Consider the following 18,924-nt stretch of genomic DNA (forward strand, 5'->3'; position numbering starts at 1 on the left):
AAACTAATGGAAAGATGAGATAAAGGTAAAAGACAATAACAACTAGATTTAATGTGGAAAACCTTCAAAGAGAAAAAACCACAAGCCTACAAACGATAAAAAAATCCAGCATGAAGAAAATTAACTAAGTACAAAGATTTACCTAGCCCAAGCCTTCAATCCTCTCCTAGACCATTTGCCTAGAACCTTCAAACTTCAACTACCCACTTTCTTCTTCTAAAGCATACTTGGAGTCCACACCAAATTTGATCTTAGTATTTTCTTGAATCCACATATGATGAATATGAGAGTAGAGATGGAACTCACATTGAATCAACCCTTTTAAAAGAATTTTTTCTCACTTAAAAGATGATTTTTAGCTCAACATCCATAAAATTTTCTTTCAAACCAAACGCTCCCAAAATAGGTAAAGAACTTGAAGCTCAAGGGAGACCACCTAGTTCTCATAGTTGTGTTTCCCTCATCTAGAAAAGAGCTTAAATACTAGGGTTTTAAAACCCATCAAATGACTAAGATTTGTTTGGAAAAATAATGAAGATTCACCGATGTGATCGAATCTTGATTGATCAAACGAGAGTGGAATTTTGGGTACAACAAAAACTGTTACCCTTTAGTTTCATTGATCAGAAATTGATCCAAATGTTTTAACACAAATTTTGACACTCCTAAGCTTTACCTCCATTTTTCAATAGAAGGATTGAAGATGAATCTCACTTATGGATAACAGGGGTTGAATAGGTGTTTTTTAAAACAATTAGAGATGGTATCTCACAAATGAGCACAATTCCCCTGTTTTTCCCTTATACAATGATCTTTTTCAACCTTATGAACAAACAAGCAAATCACAAGTAACAACGGATGCACCAACACTCTCCCAAACAAGTAATTTAATGCAAGTCACATGCAAATGAGACAACACTCCCCAAACCTAATATATAAAACATTGCATCAATATAAAAACTCTTTTTCACATGCCCCTTGTCATCAATCAACAACAACTAACATATATCTTGTTCTTTCAAATATTCAATAGACACATTTCAGCTCATGCTTCAATTAATTCAATCACCATAATGCAAAGAAAAATATCATAAGCTCATGAAATGCTAATCAAAAGACAAGATAGAAAGGAGAGACAATGATACCGATTTTTTTAACGTGGAAAACCTTCGAAGAGATAAAAAACCACAGGCCTCAAGCAATCAAATAATCCATTATGAAGAAAAAATAGCTGAGTACAAGGTTTTACCTAGCCTAAGTCTTATCCTCTCCCGGACCACTTGTCTAGAACCTTCAGGCGTCAACTACCACCATTATTATTCAAGAAAACACTTGGAATCCACTCCAAGCTTTGATTTCGGCCTCTTCTTGAGTCTACACAAGAAGAATCTTGGGTTTTACCCTAATAAGTTGGATATGAAAGCAATATGAGAGATAGGATGAAGAACACAATGAATCAACCCATTTGAAACTAAAGATTTTTCACTCAAAAACTTATTTTCAATTCAAACCCATAAATTTTCTCACAAGACAAACACTCCCCAATATTGTAAGAGAAACTTGAAGCTAAAAAACCTAGGGTTTTTTCTCTCATGGCTGTCCACTCTACATCTGGAAAGAGGGCTTAAATATTAGGGTTTTGAAACTTATCCAATGGTTGAGATTTGTTTGGAAAATCATGAAAATTCGCAGGTGTGATTGAAATCTGATCGATCGGACAAGACTGAAAAATCTGAGTTCAAGATAAACTGTTACTCTTTAGTTTGATTGATCAGAAATTGATCCAAATGTTTTAAACACAATGTTTTACACTTTAAGCTTCACTTTCATTTTCCAATACAAGGATAAAAATTTAAAATACGATTGATCACTGTTTGCGATCATCCATCACCTCAAATGCACTTACCAATTCCTCTAGCCATCTTCAAACACGAACAATTTGGAAAAGGCAAGTGTCCAAGAGAGGATTTGAAGAATATGAGCTACGAGACACAATGAGAATTTTGACCCGGAATTGCCAATACACAAAATAACTTACAAGGATAAATGATTAAAACTTTGTTGATCAATGTTTGATATTATCTTTCACCTCAAAAACACTTAGCGTGTCCTCTAGCAATCTTCAATCACAAACACTTTGAAAATGACAAGAGTCTGATGGAGGATTTGAAGCAATTGAGCTAGGAGAAACACGATGGGAATTTTGACTTGGAATTGCCAACACACAAAGATGCTTACATGTTCCACTCCCCCTACTTTTAGCATTGGTAGAATAGGTGTATGTGGAGCCCAAAAATACAGAGCCATCACAAGAACACCCTAGAGAAAGGATGCCCTATTAAAAGAGCTCCTTCTCTAGAGAGGGAGGGTGTTAACTTTCATTTGCATTCCATTGTACTCTTTCTTATGTTTCTTCTGACTGATCTGTGTTTAGTTTTATTCTCTTTTCCTCTTCATTTGGGTGCTGCTGGCATACACCCTATCTGGATAGGATGCAGCCCTTTTGGCATTCATTTTTCTTTACTTGTAAAATATATGTTCTTAATATTAACTACACATTCTTTTCTTTCAATCAATTCAGTGTCACCTAGTTTTGTTTCATCTTTCTTTTATTTACCATTTCAATATAATGAAAATGGTTGTTTCTGATAAAATAAACTGTGTTGCTAATGATTGGAATTTATAAAGAGATACATAATACCATTTTGGTTTCCAGCAGATTAAATTGTGGCTGAAAAACTGGATAATCCAGGTCCATGTCACATATGCAACTTCCCATGATCAAAATGCTATTTGAGTCCTATACAACTTGCTGAGTAAAAAATGTGTATTGTTCAGATCTCAAAAATTGAAAATGAGAATTGCTATGCCTTAGTTTTTGTTCCAAGAAAGTAGGATAATTTCTTTATGTATTACTTTTTTTTTTTGGTTCTGTTATCTCTTATATATAATTATATATATATATATGCTTTTTTTTTGTTACAGCTAACCTGGGTTAGATGTGATCTTATGGAAATGGATTTCATTATGTCCTCAACAGAAAACAGTTTGACGAGCAGCTTCTTCCCTCCAAGCATTCATTTTTTATTCGTCAATCGAGGTACTGGGGTTGTTTTATTCATGTGACCTTCCATATCTCTTCTCGCCTCAAGAATTGTCTTGCTAAGTATGCGGCACTACTGTTGTCAATATATCTCAATAAGAAATTTAAGCATGCAATAAAAAGGCATAAAATAGGCACTGATATGGTTTTAGATTGAGGTGTGTGGTGTACTCAAGAAAACATAATTTCAAAGATCTTTTCAAAGAATCAAGTGTTGAAATTTCATTGCTCTGTTTGGTTGGTTATTGTGTTCTGGCAATTATGATAAATTTCATTTCAAAGATCTCCTGTCCAATATTAGAATGAATTTGTTTTAAGTTATTAACTTTCCTAAAAGCTTAAGCTGTTAGGATGTGGGCCCCATAATATACATATGTTCGAACACTCTCCCTCACAAAGTAAAACAAATAGGTTTGTTATCATAGATAAACAGGCAGAAAAATATATGGGGGAGGACTTGTACATGAGATCTCTGGTTAACCAGAGATTTGATACCATGTTAAGTTATTAATTTTCTAAAAAGCTTAAGCTGTTAGGATTTTGGTCCATTCATATCATGCTCTAATAAAGTAACACTCATGGAGCAATTATTCTATAGGAACTTTTAGTGATTAAGATTTTGTTTGATTGACATCTTTATAATGAAGTTACTCTGCCAGGGCATGGACAGGGGTGTTTTCAAGATACTATTAAACTGTGTCAGCAGATTCAAAGTTATTGAAGGGAAAAAAATGAGTATTTGAACCTTTTGGAAGGATTGAATGTAAGTTTATCGAATGTGAAATCAATTCTTATCAATATGAATCATTGTATGTTTCAAACTAGGGCAAGACTACAGTAGGTCGTCTAGGCTCTGTCTATGAAGTTAAATCTTCATATTCTTTATTGCAGGAAGCTTCTTATTGATTTTTAAATTAGGTAAACGATTTAGGCTAAAAAATCAGTGGACATTTACGAGCCATCAAAAAGAAAAATAAGTTATAGGCATGGCTCAAATTTCAAGAAATGTAGCATATCATGTGTTAGAGCAGGAAAATTTTATTAAAATATTCATAATGTTAGAAGCAATGCTCTGTAACTTAATATTGAAACCATTTAAATGCAGATATAAGTTCAATTGTAACAGTATACCACATGCATAACAATAAACCATTCCTTTTGATTCGGTGTGACAAAGTGGAAATGAGTGAAGAAGTGCAAATGAGCTATTAACAGTGAAATGAATTCATGAGAAGGTAGAGGTAGGCCTAATTAGGGACATAGGTTCAGGAGTTGGTTGAGATGCTTGGCCCTGCTAAAGATCGATGACTTGCCAATGAGGAGTTGTATGAGCAGGTTGGAAGCGATGCAAGGGTTAGGGAGAATGTAAATGATGGGGGCCAAGGTAATGGGAAATTAAGCATTGCTTTATGATTTAATGAGCAATATGGGCAAAGGTGGAGTGGAACAACAAGATAGGTTGTGTGAATGAACCCAAATAGTCAGGCTAAGACTCTGTTTGGTTGAGGTTTCAAGAATTGTTACAATCATATACATGCTGCATTGTCTATGTGAGGATATATTTGCTTTCATATTTAAAACTTTTGTCTCATATATTTTTTGTAGCCAATAGTCTGTTTGGTTAGGCATGTGTTTTTCCTTCTCCATCTCTCTCTTCTCCCCCCTCACCCCACTGCTTTATTTTGTGAACATGTCTGCCCACATGTGTGTATTGTCTGGTAATAAGATTGTTTGGAGGCATTTTGCTTCTAAGATGTTTCTAGGATTTTTATCGTACATCCTACTTCTAAGAAAGCCTTTTTAACTCTCTCTCTCTCAACAAACTAATAGCACTTTACTTTTTCTTCTCTTATATATCTTTTCTAGATCTGGTGTACGGCATGCTAATGTTCTACTAAGGGGAGCAGTTTTTCGGACCTTTTGTATCAACTTTTTCACTTACGGTTTTCCGGTAGGCATTTGTTTTTTTTTTTTTTGTAAGATTTCCTTCCTTTTGCAAATATATCTCTTGCTTTCCAACTCGTGATACTAGATGTTGACCACTCGTGTTTTCCAATTTGGATGATTTTTATCTTTTCAGTAATGCCTACTACTTATGCTTTTCCATGAGTTTTCTTTGTCTTTCCCCTTCTCTTGATATATATTGATACAATTGAGATTATAAATTTTTTTTTTACTTAAAGCTTTCAGTGGTGAATATGGCAGATCTCCTTGCTTGCACTTTCATTTTGGAGTTTCCATTTTGCAAGCCTCTGTGCACTTGGATTACTTGCATATGTTGGTCACCTTCTATATGCCTTTCCCTCTGTGTTTCACCTGCACCATTTAAATGGATTGCTTCTTGTTTTCATTCTCCTGTGGGCGGCCAGCACATATATCTTTAATGTGGCATTTGCTTTCCTAAATAAGAAAATGGGGAAGGTAATCTCTGTTATCTCTGTTCTGGTAAATCCTTTTGTGCTCCTGTTCATAATTATAGTTGAATTCTCTTGGTGAGATCTTTTAGCATATGTTTGTAGGACATGGAGATTTGGGAAACTATTGGCTTATGGCATTACCCTATTCCAGGATTTTATCTACTAGCACAATTTTGTCTTGGAATTCTTATTGCTTTGGGTAATCTTGTGAGCAACTCTGTTTTCCTTTACTTGTCTGATCGAGAAGGACAATCCACAAGGGACAATTGTACTACAGAAGGTTAGTAAATAACATAGCGTAAGTTACTAGAATACTTGTATCTTGAATATTTTTGCTAATTTTATTTTGGGAAGATAGCTTATTGACCTTGCTTGATACGTAATATTAATTATGTCTAGGCCAAAGCATTAACATTCAAGCTACTGTTTATGCCTGTACCAATATCTGATGAATGAAATAGATACTTCATGCACAAAGAATTAACATAAGTTAGCACCTTGGTGCTTATTTGTGTGTACACAAAATGGAGATATATATATATCAAAAGGAAGCACCGAAGGGGAGGAACCACTTACACAGGAAATATAAACAGGGAGCTCAAAATAGTGCAAAAGGCAACGACTAAAGGAAACAGAGTTAAAGAAAGAACACCTTCTAAGGGTCAACCCAAAACTCATAAAATAAGTCAAGGCATCACAGTTCATAAAAGTCTGTGGATAGATACAGTAAGGAAAGCTACTGGTCTCCTGACGGGGAAGATGTCCACAAGAATAGCAATTTGTCAGGAGGATACTTTAAACTTGGAACTCATCTTTTCTTTACCATCAGGGTTCCTATGTTGAAGTCCTTCTAATGACTCCTCTGAGTGTGCAGATAATAGCCCTTTTTTCTTGATATTAGCTTGAATGGCTTAGAACATAATATTGAATAATTCTATCAATATTCAACTATTAGATATGTCTAAGTGTCACATATAGCTAGAACCCTTGCTTTGAAGAGTCCTGATAGCAGTGGAATCTTTTATTTGCTTCCTTCCCAGTAGTATTTTTCTTATTTGGCATAAATTTAATTAAAGCATAAACAATGAAAATGATTTTTGACAATTTTTTCCTGTGCTTTTTTTTTTTCCCTACTTTCATTTCAGTTATTTATTCTTAAAAGGTTGAACATTACTTTGAACCCTTGTGTATTCTTGTACAAGGAAGTCTATCAATAGATAGACAAAGGAAAGCCACCAGTCTCCTGATGAGGATGAGGTCCACAAGACTATCGATTTAGCTGAAGGATACTTAAACTTGGAAATTGTCTTTTCTTCACCATTAGGGTTGATTGAATTCCTTCTAATGATTCTTTGTCTTAAGCATGGGAAATAGTAGCACTTTTTTTCTTGATAGGAACTTGAAACATCACAGAACATTACACTGAATATTTTGCCAAATATTCAACTGTTACATACACGTAAGTGTCAGATACTGCTAAACCCTTACTTTGGAAGTGCCCCAATAACAGTGGAATCTTTATTTGCTTCCTTCTAAGCAGCATTTTCTTATTTGGCATAAACCTAACCAAAGCATAAACAATGGCAATGGTTTTCACAATTCTTTTTTGTGCTTAGTTTCTTTCAGTTATTTATCCTTAAAAGGTTTCAGCCTCATCTTATATCCATGTTTTTGTGATTGCATCTCCATAAATTTCATCATGATTTTCAATTTCAGAAAAAGAAGAGACAAAAGTATTGATTGTAGCCACAATAGCATGGGGACTGCGCAAAAGCTCTCGTGCTATAGTGCTGGCGCTGATTTTTCTTATTGCCACGAAGCCTGGCTTCATTCATGCTGTATACAGTATGTTCAGTCCCTCACCTTTTTCAACTATTTTTATTTAAATTTTCAATTTCTTTATGCATTCACTCAATAAAGTCTTGCTTTAAACTTTTAATTCACATGCTCCTGGAAGGCATCCATCTTTTCTGTCTTTTCAGATGCCTTTGGATATGGTATCACTGAATTAATTATTAGTTATTTTGATGTAGAGAAACTTAGTAATGTACTGACTCGTGCTGATTTCTGTATCATACCTCAGTGATTTTCTTTATGATCCATCTGTTGAGTCACACCATAAGTAGGAGGATACGCCAGGCCCTGATTGTTCTATGTGAGGGGCATTTTGCGCTTTTGTACATTCTGCAGCTCAACTTGATTTCCAAAGCATTAGAACAGAAAGGCTCATTGGCTAGGGAACTTCTCTCACAGTCAGGTAAAATATTCCATTACATCCTTCCTGGAATTGTTATAAAGTTGTAGATGCAATTTAGGTTTGTTAGTAAATACACCTTGTTTAACAGTCAATCTATTTTCACATCTTATGAATTCTTGCAGGTCTCCTTGAGGGTGATAGTTATGGGGATTTCTTGAAGATAGCGGTGCTTGCATGTTTTTGTGCCATTCATAATAATGGGTTTGAAGTGCTCTTCTCATTTTCAGCAATTGTGCAGCATGCTCCCCGCCCTCCAATTGGGTTTAGTGTCCTCAAAGCTGGATTGAATAAATCAGTTTTACTATCAGTTTACACGTCAACATCCAGAGAGAGCCAACACAATAACTCTTCTCATGGTAGGGTTCAATCTAAAATCAAATAAATGCTGCATGCTTTTGATCTCCTTTAGTTCTATTTATATCTTACTTGTTTCAAAATTTGATTTCAATTTGCCTGTATCACAGATTGCTAGAATATGTGGCTTTCATGCCAGGTTGCGACTGGCTATTCAGTTATTCCATCTTTATTTTGATGAACAAATGTCTTGCTCTTTGTAATTTTTTTTTATTTCTTCTAAATTATCTGGTGTATCCCAATTGAGCTCAACTTAGGGAAGCATCTATTAAGATGGTTACATGTGGTAAGGAAAATTTGAAATGGCAGGATAGATAGATAGAGAGAGAGAGAGAGAGGGAAGGGGGGGGGGGGGGGCTGGAGAGGTCTTTTTATTAGGAGACTAGGGTCTCTAGTGTTTGAACCCAAGAAGGGTCTCTTACAGGTTGGATTTCTGAACTTGTATCATGGTATGTTAGCAGACAAGAAAATAAGAAAGCACTCACAAGAGAACACAAGATTTAATGTGATTTGCCAATGTGCCTACATCATTAGACAAAATCAGTTGCTAATATAACCTTGTTGTCCTCTTTCTCATATTATCATCTTTCATGGAACTATTGCTGTTCTTATTAATATTACTAGTAGCATTGTCATTATTAGTTCAGTTAGAGAATAATCTAGTATTGCTTTGATTGTCACTTTATCATGTTGCAGTTAATATAGGCATAGTTGTTAACTCGTAAAAATGTCGTGTGTCATTTTTCTATTTTTCTGCATCATGTATTGGATCCTGTATCATAAGTTTTTTTTATATAGTAGAAAATAAATAGAAAAAAATATGTATATGTGTGCATATTTATTGAAAGTATGAAGTATAAATTAATGTATAACCAATTTTATGAAAGATAGTAGGATCTAAAGAGTTAAATTATATCATATCATATGAAAACATTGAGTATTAGGGTTTTGACAAGTTCAAATTAACAAAATATGTCTTTAATATATAGATTCATCACATAATCCACCAAAAAATAACTTCTTCAATTTTTAGCTATATATATTGTTCAAAGTTCCAACTTTATCATGTTCATTATCATTCCTTCTCCATCAAAAAAGAAATAAAAAAAAAAGCTAATATATTAAGTAAGAATTTTTATTCACTAATCGCTATCATCATTTTCAATGTTAACATTCAAACCATTCAAATGAAAATTCTTCAATATTTATAGTAAAAATATTCTTTGTTGACTTTTAATTTTATATTTGACAACAAGAATGTACCTTTTTATATAAGATTATTTTAACTATTTTCTCCTTTTTGTGTTCAATTTTTAGTCTTCTAGTACATTTTAAACAATCAATATTGTAAATTCTTTTAACAAAAAAGAATAATAATTTGTTTCTTCTTAAAAATTATGGAAAATAGTTGAAGATGTATGTATTGTTGTATTGTTATATCATGTATCGTATTGTGTATTGTAAATGTATCTCTTAAAATATGCTTTAAGATAAGATACAAATAGTGATACGTATCGATTTCCATAAAAAAATGCATTGTATTGTGTATTATAAGGTTTTACCAACTATGGATATAGGACTTATAACATGGAGCCATAGTTAACTTCTTGCTTTAACCCACACTTCATCCTTTTGTGTTTATTCTTTTGAATTTTTTTTTTGGTGTGTGTGTGTGGTGGTGGTTTTGGGGGGGTACCTTATTGTCTTAAACATGACAATGAACCAAATTTTATTACAAATAAAGTCATTAAATGATTTTTTTCTTTGAACTTTCAGAGAGAAGAATAGCATTGTATCTGAGTGCTGTGGGAAAGAAGTTTCTTTCTGCATATCGATCATGTGGAACCTACATTGCATTTCTGACTATCCTCGTCACACTATACCTAGTAAAACCTAATTATACTTCATTTGGTTACCTTTTGTTCCTTCTACTGTGGATGAGTGGGCGGCAGCTTGTGGAGAAGACAAAGCGACGCCTTTGGTTTCCTCTGAAAGTATATGCAGTTGCAGTATTTATGTTCGTTTACTGCTTGAGTGTCTTCCTCAGCTTTGAGACATGGGTGTCTACAATAGTAGATCCTTATACTGCCTTTGGCTATAACCCGGAAGCTTCAATCTTGAAAAACATTTGGGAATCTCTAGCTGTTTTGATTGTAATGCAACTATACAGTTATGAGAGGAGAAATAGCAAGAACTTGAGATTGGAGGATCGCGATGCTCTAGAGCTTGGAGCTTTTGCATTTGTTAAACGCCTTCTGATTTGGCACAGTGAGAAGATACTATTTCTTGCATTATTGTATGCATCTCTTTCCCCAATCAGTGCTTTTGGTTTTTTGTATCTTCTAGGCGTGGTCATTTTCTCAATTTTTCCAAAATCTTCTCGGGTTCCTTCAAAATTGTTTCTAGTGTATTCAGGACTCCTTGCTTTGGTTGATTATCTTTTCCAGATGTGGGGAGGCCATGCAGACATGTTCCCTGGTCAAAAGAGCTCTTATTTGTCCCTTTTTCTGGGTTTGAGGTTGTTTAGTCGGGGTTTTCTGGTTTGGAGTCAGGCTTGAGGGGAAAAGTTTTGGTTATTATTGCATGTGTGCTTCAGTACAATGTCTTTCATTGGTTGGAAAATATGCCTAATGGTTTTGGAGTTAGAGGAGAAGGGGAGGGGCCTTGTGCTCTGTTTGGCTCTGCAGAAGAATTTCCAATGATGTTCTCTCTTGTATCAAGGAAAGTAAGCCATCTAGAGATGCTACTCCTCTCTTAGGGAAAAAAGAAGAAAGGAGCAGCTCATTGCCATCTTTAACTCTGGCATCTCTCAGTGTTTCGATCTTATGCATTCTGAAGCAGGAGGCTCAGGGTGGTAACAGTAGAAAAAGTTCATGTAAGTATGCTTGGGGAAGTCCTAAGGAGGGTGATAAATGGAACAAGAAGCGGATTCTTGTCTTTAGAAAGGAGAGGCTCGACATGCAGAAAACTGCCCTGAAACTATATATAAAGTATGGGATAGAGAATATGTTCAGTCTTTTGGCCTTGAGATTAACATGATTGCATTACTTCTTGCCAGCTTCGCAGTGTTGAATGCAATCTCTTTGCTTTATATTGCTTCAGTTGCTGCTTGTGTTATTTTACATCGGCAAATAATACAAAAACTGTGGCCCATGTTTGTATTCTCATTTGCTTCTGTTATCATTCTGGAGTACTTGGCCATTTGGTTGAATCTGACACCTTGGAAGCAACATGCCCCCACTGAGGAAAAATTGCCTTGCCATGACTGTTGGAGAAGCTCTGATCTTTTTTTGACTACTGTAGAAAATGTTGGCTAGGTATATCTCTCAAGTGATGGCTAAATAGGATGCTAATATGCATTTTTTCTTAATTTTGTCTTATTTACATGGACTGGTTCCAATTCTCAGTAGTATTGTCCTGCTTCTGCTTCAGCCCTTTTTTTATGCATGATTACAGATCTTTCCTTATCTTGAGGATAAAATAATAGTTACCAATTTTTTTGACTCAAGTTTCTACAGAATGTTCAGAGGCATGATAGAAAGGCTTTACTGCCGCCAGTTCATGTTATTTTTGATACCTGCATCTGGCACTTTGTTTCACTTGTGGGATTCTGAGAAAATTGGTCGCATGTTTGTTTAGGACATTTATATAAGTCAAATATGTGATACCGAAACCTCATAAAAGTTAAATGATTCTGTTTTGCTTTTCCTTACATTTTAAATGAGTCCTTTATATAAGTAAAATATATGATACTTTGGTTAGGGAGATTATTCTTTTTTGCTTTTCCTTACATTTTAAATGAGTCTATGCATGGGATTTCAATCCTTCTGTTTTTTGATGCTTGCTCAAAGCAAGAAATTTTCATTATTAAATGTCCTTGTATTCTTTTTCTGTTATCATGTTAGTAAATTTGGTCACAACACCATTGAACATTATGATCTTATTTGTCCATGCCATGACACTTGAAAAATTGAAGCATTTCACTTCCATTGATTTCAGAGCACTTCATTGAATTTTGTTTAATCAGAAGCAGGACAAATGTTAACTTTAGCTACCATTTTGCTTTCCTTCAGGAATTGTTGTTGATGATCCCCGTATGCTGATTAGCTATTATGTGGTTTTCATGCTTGCTCAAGTTCCGTGCCGATTGTTTATCTAGTCTTTCAGAGGCGTACATATCAAAAAATCATGTCCCAATTTATGAAGGCATCGGTGTTGAGTGATCTATCATTTGAAACAAAAAGCATGTGGACATTTATCGACTACCTGAGGCTTTATAGTTACTGTCACTTACTAGATCTAGTTCTTGCTTTGATTTTGATTACGGGAACCCTTGAGTATGACATTCTGCACCTTGGCTACCTTGGCTTTGCTATGGTTTTCTTTCGAATGAGGCTTGAAATACTAAAGAAGAAGAATAAAATCTTCAAGTTCTTGCGAATGTACAATTTTGCTCTAATTGTTCTCTCTCTTGCCTATCAATCTCCTTTTGTAGGAGATTTCAGTAAAGGGAAATGGGAAATGATAGACTACATAAGTGAGGTGATTGGATTTTATAAATATGATTATGGGTTTCGAATTACATCGAGATCAGCACTTGTTGAAATTATCATATATGCTGGTATCACTGCAATCATATATGTTTTCATCCCAGGAGTTTGATTATGTGTCAAAATATCTAGAAGCAGAGCAAATTGGAGCCATAGTGAGTCAGCAGGAGAAAAGAGCTGCTTGGAAGACTGCACAGTTGCTGCTTATCCGTAAATCTGAAGAGCAGAAACGCCATCGTAATCTGCAGGTAGAAAAGATGAAATCAGAGATGCTCAACCTACAAATCCAGCTTCAGAGCATGAGCACCAATTCAAACTGTGGTAAAACTTCTCCCAGGAATGAAGGTCTTAGAAGGAGATGGAATTCTTCTCTAGATTCACACAGGGTGGATGGCAACCCTGACAAAGGGGAAAATGAATTAAAGAAGGAAGGCACTGATTCTTTTTCCCATTTCAATACGATTGAATCTCCAGAAAGAGTAAGAACTGGAAGTCCTTCAGCAGTAGAGTCCAGGAAGCATTCAGGGATTCTCTTCCTGAGATCATTGAACTCAAGGAGAAAACTACAAGTTATGATTTTTTGTATTCAGACCAAAGAGATAAGGCAAAATCCCAAGGTAAGGAAAACCCAATAATTTCAGCAGTGCATCTTATTGGTGATGGAGTTTCTCAAGTTCAATCTCTCGGTAATCTGGCAGTTAACAATCTTGTAAGTTTCTTAAACATAGATCATGAGGAACCAGATTCAAATGAGCCCTTGTCTGAGGATGGGATGTATGATGAGATAGAGAGTCAGGAAGTGGGCTGCAAACATTTTGATCGAACATTTTCTACGCATTCTGGTACTGAGGGTACCATGTCGGATTCTGCATTCCTGCAAATTGGTATGATTTTCAGATACATGTGGGCCCAAATGCGATCGAATAATGATATTGTTTGTTACTGCTGTTTCATTTTGATGTTCCTATGGAACTTCAGTTTGCTTTCTATGGTTTACCTTGCGGCTCTATTTTTATATGCTCTCTGTGTAACTACCGGCCCAGGTTTTATTTTTTGGATTGTTATGCTAATTTACACTGAAATGTGTATTTTGCTTCAGTATTTATATCAGATCATCATCCAACATTCTGGATTGAGCATCCATCTGAGCTTACTTCAGGAATTAGGATTTCCTTCTCATAAAATAGTGTCATCTTTTGTTATCAGCAACTTGCCTCTTTTTGGTGTATTTCTTTACTCTCTTACAAGCCTCCATTACTGCAAGAGAGGGCGAATGGGCGGTAGTTACAGAATTCAGCTTTCTTAAGAGAAGAAATCTTCACCAGAAGGAGACAGTAATGAGTTGCAGTTTTAGGAAGAGATTGCAGAAATTGATCTTACCTATAAAAGATGCGATGAAGCTGATGATAAGAAGCCTTCATAGATATTGGAAATCACTGACACATGGAGCAGAAACTCCTCCTTATTTTGTACAGCTGTCTATGGAAGTTAACTTATGGCCTGAGGATGGGATTCAGCCAGAGAGAATTGAGTCAGGAGTAAACAAGGTGCTCAACATTGTTTGTGAGAGGAGATGCAAGGAGAAGAACCTAAATTATTATCACTTGGCGAGCAGGGTTCGTGTTCAAAGCATCGAAAGAAGTCCAGAAAACCCTAATATCGCTCTGGCTGTTTTTGAGGTGGTTTATGCCTCCCCATCTAAAGAATTTACCCCAGTGGAACGGTACCAGTCGCTAACTCCAGCAGCCGATGTAGCAAATGAGATTTTAAAAGCTCAACTTGATGGAATGTTTGAAGAAACAAGATTCCCATATCCTATACTCTCTGTGATTGGTGGAGGGAAAAGGGAAATTGATCTGTATGCCTACATCTTTTGTGCAGATCTGACAGTTTTCTTCTTGGTTGCCATTTTCTATCAATCAGTCATAAAAAATAACAGTGAGTTTCTTGAAGTATATCAACTTGAAGACCAATTCCCAAAAGAGTTTGTATTTATTTTAATGGTAAGCCTTTTTTTCCTTTTGATACATTCTTCATAGCTTAAGTTTCAATTCATTTTATTGAGTTGTATGTCCATTGTGGTTTTACATATTACAAATCCATCAAATCCCTAATGGGGCCATTCTACATGAAAAAAGTTTTCCCCACAACTGATGATGTGGATCAGTTTTAGGATTTAAATAAATGAAACCATCTCAAATGTTGACCATCCGTTGTTATAAAGGCTGCATTGTCTGTAAAGGTCCCAATTAGTATGACAGTTCTGTACAACACTTGGCATTAAAACACAATACATCAATTTAATTTTCATGGAGCATTGAAATATGCCCTCAATGAGCTCTTTCCTAGCGTAAATTTGCCTTAGAATTGGATGAGTTTTATAGTAAGTTCATAAAATTATGGTGGACTATTTTCCGAAGTGTCTAATACTTGTATTGACATGAAACAAATCTCAGAATCTGAGTCCTTGAGTGGACTCAAATAAGGCAAGTTGCAACAGCTAATCGAGCTGGTTTCTTGAATCTATATTATTTCTAATAAATCTATTATCTTGAGCGAATTTTTTGAAGTGACTAGAGTGGTTTCTCTTGCAGATTATTTTTTTTCTGATAGTCCTTGATCGTATCATATACCTTTGTTCATTTGCCAAGGGAAAAGTCATCTTCTATGTTTTCACCCTTATCCTCTTCACATTCTCTATCACAAAGTATGCCTGGTGCATGGAGCCTTCACACCAATGTGGTGGACAACTAGCACTCCGTGCCATTTATCTCACAAAGGCAATTTCTCTTGCACTACAGGCCATACAAATCCGATTTGGGATTCCTAATAAGGGTACTTTGTATCGTCAGTTTTTGACAAGTAGTGTTTCTCAAATTAATTATGTGGGTTTCCGAATTTATCGTGCTCTGCCATTTCTTTATGAATTGCGATGTGTACTTGACTGGTCCTGCACAACAACATCTTTGACTATGTACGACTGGTTGAAGGTGAGTTAGTTGCAGCTTTCATCCTATAAATTTTTTACTTATTTAAATTTTAAACTGCTACTACTATCTCCTTTTAGCCTCAACCTTCATACTATTGTTATTATTATTATTATTGCAATGCTGTTTTTGTTATTGTTGCTGTTGTTGTTATTAGTAAATAATTGTATTTCCCCCATATTGTTGGTTGGTTTTTGTCGTAATAGCTGTTTTGATAGAATAGTTATTTGAATTCCTGAATTCCAATCATTCATGCACATAATAGAATGGAGAGTAAAGATAATCCTCCAGTTGACTAAATGTTTAAGGGGATCATCTTCTTGTTGCAGTCTCTTTTTACGTTCTGGAGTACTTTGTGGATCATGGTGTGGATACTTTGGACAGATTATATTTGTTCCAGTAGCCAATAAGTTTGGTTCTTTGGAATATGCCTACATGTGTATATATGTGCATATTGATGTATATTTGTGTTTGTATGTCTATCTATAGATATATGGACATGGATATATGTAGGTGTCGTGTATGTCTGCACAGCGATATACACTTTCTAAACAGTTCTATAATGTAACCAAATAGGGCAAAGCATTGATTTGGAGATCCCATCTTAAAATAGGTAGTTAAAGTGAAACTCCTTTTGTTGCGTGACATTGTTTGAATTAAGACTTTGCCAATGAAATTTTACATGAAAGCTTATGCCATTGGGTTTGGCCTTGTCTCCATCCTTAAGATTGGAAGTTACAGAGATTGCCTTTTCTTTGTTCTTGCTCTCAAATAAATAAATAAATAAATCCATCACTTTATCACTCCGGGCTTCAACAACAACAAATCAACAAATAAAAATAGATTTCCATCCCTTTATAACCATGGCTTCTTCATTTTTTTATGGCTCTTCCCATTTCAACAGGGAGGTTGATTCTTTGCTTTCAAATTCTTTAAGACTCTATTATAAAATTCTGTAGACATGCTTGAAACACTGGAACTTTAAAGGTAATGCTTTGACCCAAATTTTTGGAGCATTCTAGGTATCGAGAATGACTCGTCTTATAAATTATTCATTGTTAAAGTTTATCAGCAGTTTGGTCTTGTCAACCTCAGCCCTACCTGTGCGTATACAAGTTTATTACTGTGAAATGAGTATGTTTAAGATGTTGAGAAACTAACTGGCGTATTTAGACATTGAGGAATGCCTAGATTATTGCGATGCTATCTTACTTGGGAATATTATGAATTTCATGATTTATTTCAAAACAGGCTAGGTTTTGAATTGTGAGATCAAGTGGTAGTTTGGTACCAAGGTTGCAATTGATAACGTTCTCTATCCTTCTAAACAAAATATCAAACCAAGTTGCATGGCAATTTTCTATTGCCTAGTCTTCATGTTCCTTAATTCTATAGAATATTTTGCTAGAAAGATGATTGCTTTGCACATAATATGATCAATAAATTCAGTAGGTAGTTTTGCCTCGTTATAGGTATGAGGATATATATATATATATTTTTTTTTGTTTTTTTTTGTTTTGTTTTCTTATATACCTATTAGTTTTAGTATATAACATGAATGTTTAAGATCTGACATGAGCTTTCTTCTCAGTTGGAGGATATTCATGCCAGCTTGTTTCTCGTCAAATGCGATGCTGATTTAAATAGGGCTAGACACCAACAAGGGCAGAAGCAAACCAGAATGACTAAATTCTGCAATGGGATATGCTTGTTCTTCATATTGATGTGTGTTATATGGGCTCCTATGCTGGTGAGAGTCTTGAACCAAATCTGATAATCTGTTCTGGAAAATCTAGTTTCCACAACATTCTTTAGCAAAGTTTCAACAATTCGGGAAAATCTAAATAATATAACTAGGCTTACCATACCTTTTTGACACATTGGACTCTTTCCCCAGTTGAAAAGAAAAATGCTATTTTGTAGGGAGTTTATTTCTGAAATTGAATCCTATGGAAAAATATGTGACAAACTTCTCTATTCAGGTACCAAAATATGCTAGCAAGTAAAATTTCATACCTAAAAAACTCCTTAATTAAAATCATTGAAGAAGTTCTTTCAATTCCTAAATTTCCTATTCTGTAAGTGGGTCACGTCACATGTCATTACTTAGAGTATGTGTACGAATGATCTCACAAAGATTATGAGTAGGAAAAGGAAACAATTATTGATGCCCTAGCTTATCCGTAAATCTTTGAGTTGTGTGAATAACAGTCCATTGTGAAAATTGGAGACCGTCAAATGACCGGGCTGCCCTTTTTAATGCATACCATTAAGAGGATGCTAGAGGAAATGAATTTCTTACGAACATGTCAAGCTTGCTTGGTTTGAATTTCATTTCCATATTAAATGAGTGGAACTAAAGCATGAATTATGAAGGTAATTAGCAGTAAAATGCCAGAAAATTCCTAAATTCTCATTAACTACCATTCTATGTATATGTTCCATGGATTGGTTTGGTGGAACACATCAGAACCATATCTTCATTGGAGCCATTTTTTAGTGTTATTCATCAGTATCTACAATCAAATTTTTTATTTTTATTTTTTTAAATACATATGTTTTTCATGGACAGATGTACAGCAGTGGTAACCCTACGAACATTGCAAACCCTATTAAAGATGCCAGCATTCGAATTGATATAAAGACAACAGGTGGAAGGCTTACTTTGTTTGAAACCACTCTATGTGAAAAGCTCTCATGGGATGAGCTTGATGTGCATTTTAATCTGGATCCTCAAGGTTATCTAAGTGCATACACTGAAAAAGATGTTCAATTAATATGCTGCCAAGCTGATGCAAGCTCTGTTTGGGTTGTTCCCCAGGTTGTCCAGTCTAGATTTGTTCAATCTCTTAAGTGGAGTATGGACATTATTTTTTCTTGGCAATTTATAAGGGATAGGCCAAAAGGAAAAGAAATTGTGAAATATGAACTTGTTGTCCAGGATCAGGATCTTCCAAAACCATCGAAGTGATGGAAGTGATAAATGGTACTGCCAACACTTTCAGAATATATAATGTGTATCCTAGATACTTCCGGGTCACTGGCTCTGGCGATGTTCGGTTTCTTGAACAGGCGGTATGATACGTCCAGCAATCTTAGTTCTTTTCCAAATATGTACACCTCTTATTCAGTTTGACCGTAATGGGCTTAATAGTTTCTGACTGGGCACTGAACAAAACCATGTTAAACCTAAAATGCAGGTAGATCTGGTTAGTGGGGATCTTGTTCTCAATCAAGGCAATCCAAAGTGGTGGTC

At 35.2% G+C, this 18,924-nt stretch overlaps 1 protein-coding gene across 1 annotated transcript in view; it reads left to right on the forward strand.

The window, feature by feature from the left end:
* Window positions 1-18,918, forward strand: part of LOC117910208 (piezo-type mechanosensitive ion channel homolog) — a gene marked incomplete at its 3' end in the record, with an annotated part of 34,954 nt that extends 16,036 nt beyond the window's left edge. The window contains 24 exon segments of the mRNA XM_034824269.1: window positions 2,986-3,049; window positions 3,052-3,100; window positions 4,970-5,054; window positions 5,309-5,524; window positions 5,623-5,800; window positions 7,237-7,365; window positions 7,604-7,777; window positions 7,900-8,133; window positions 9,908-10,666; window positions 10,669-10,821; window positions 10,824-11,147; window positions 11,150-11,416; window positions 11,419-11,448; window positions 12,205-12,262; window positions 12,264-12,302; window positions 12,304-12,744; window positions 12,746-13,203; window positions 13,206-13,896; window positions 13,898-14,684; window positions 15,276-15,671; window positions 17,260-17,418; window positions 18,241-18,631; window positions 18,634-18,743; window positions 18,869-18,918. Of these exon segments, the coding sequence (XP_034680160.1) occupies window positions 2,986-3,049; window positions 3,052-3,100; window positions 4,970-5,054; window positions 5,309-5,524; window positions 5,623-5,800; window positions 7,237-7,365; window positions 7,604-7,777; window positions 7,900-8,133; window positions 9,908-10,666; window positions 10,669-10,821; window positions 10,824-11,147; window positions 11,150-11,416; window positions 11,419-11,448; window positions 12,205-12,262; window positions 12,264-12,302; window positions 12,304-12,744; window positions 12,746-13,203; window positions 13,206-13,896; window positions 13,898-14,684; window positions 15,276-15,671; window positions 17,260-17,418; window positions 18,241-18,631; window positions 18,634-18,743; window positions 18,869-18,918 (6,242 nt within the window).
* Window positions 18,919-18,924: the final 6 nt, after the last annotated feature.

Source organism: Vitis riparia, unplaced genomic scaffold (genome assembly GCF_004353265.1).
Source record: "Vitis riparia cultivar Riparia Gloire de Montpellier isolate 1030 unplaced genomic scaffold, EGFV_Vit.rip_1.0 scaffold650_pilon_pilon, whole genome shotgun sequence".
Classification (NCBI taxonomy): Eukaryota; Viridiplantae; Streptophyta; class Magnoliopsida; order Vitales; family Vitaceae; genus Vitis; species Vitis riparia.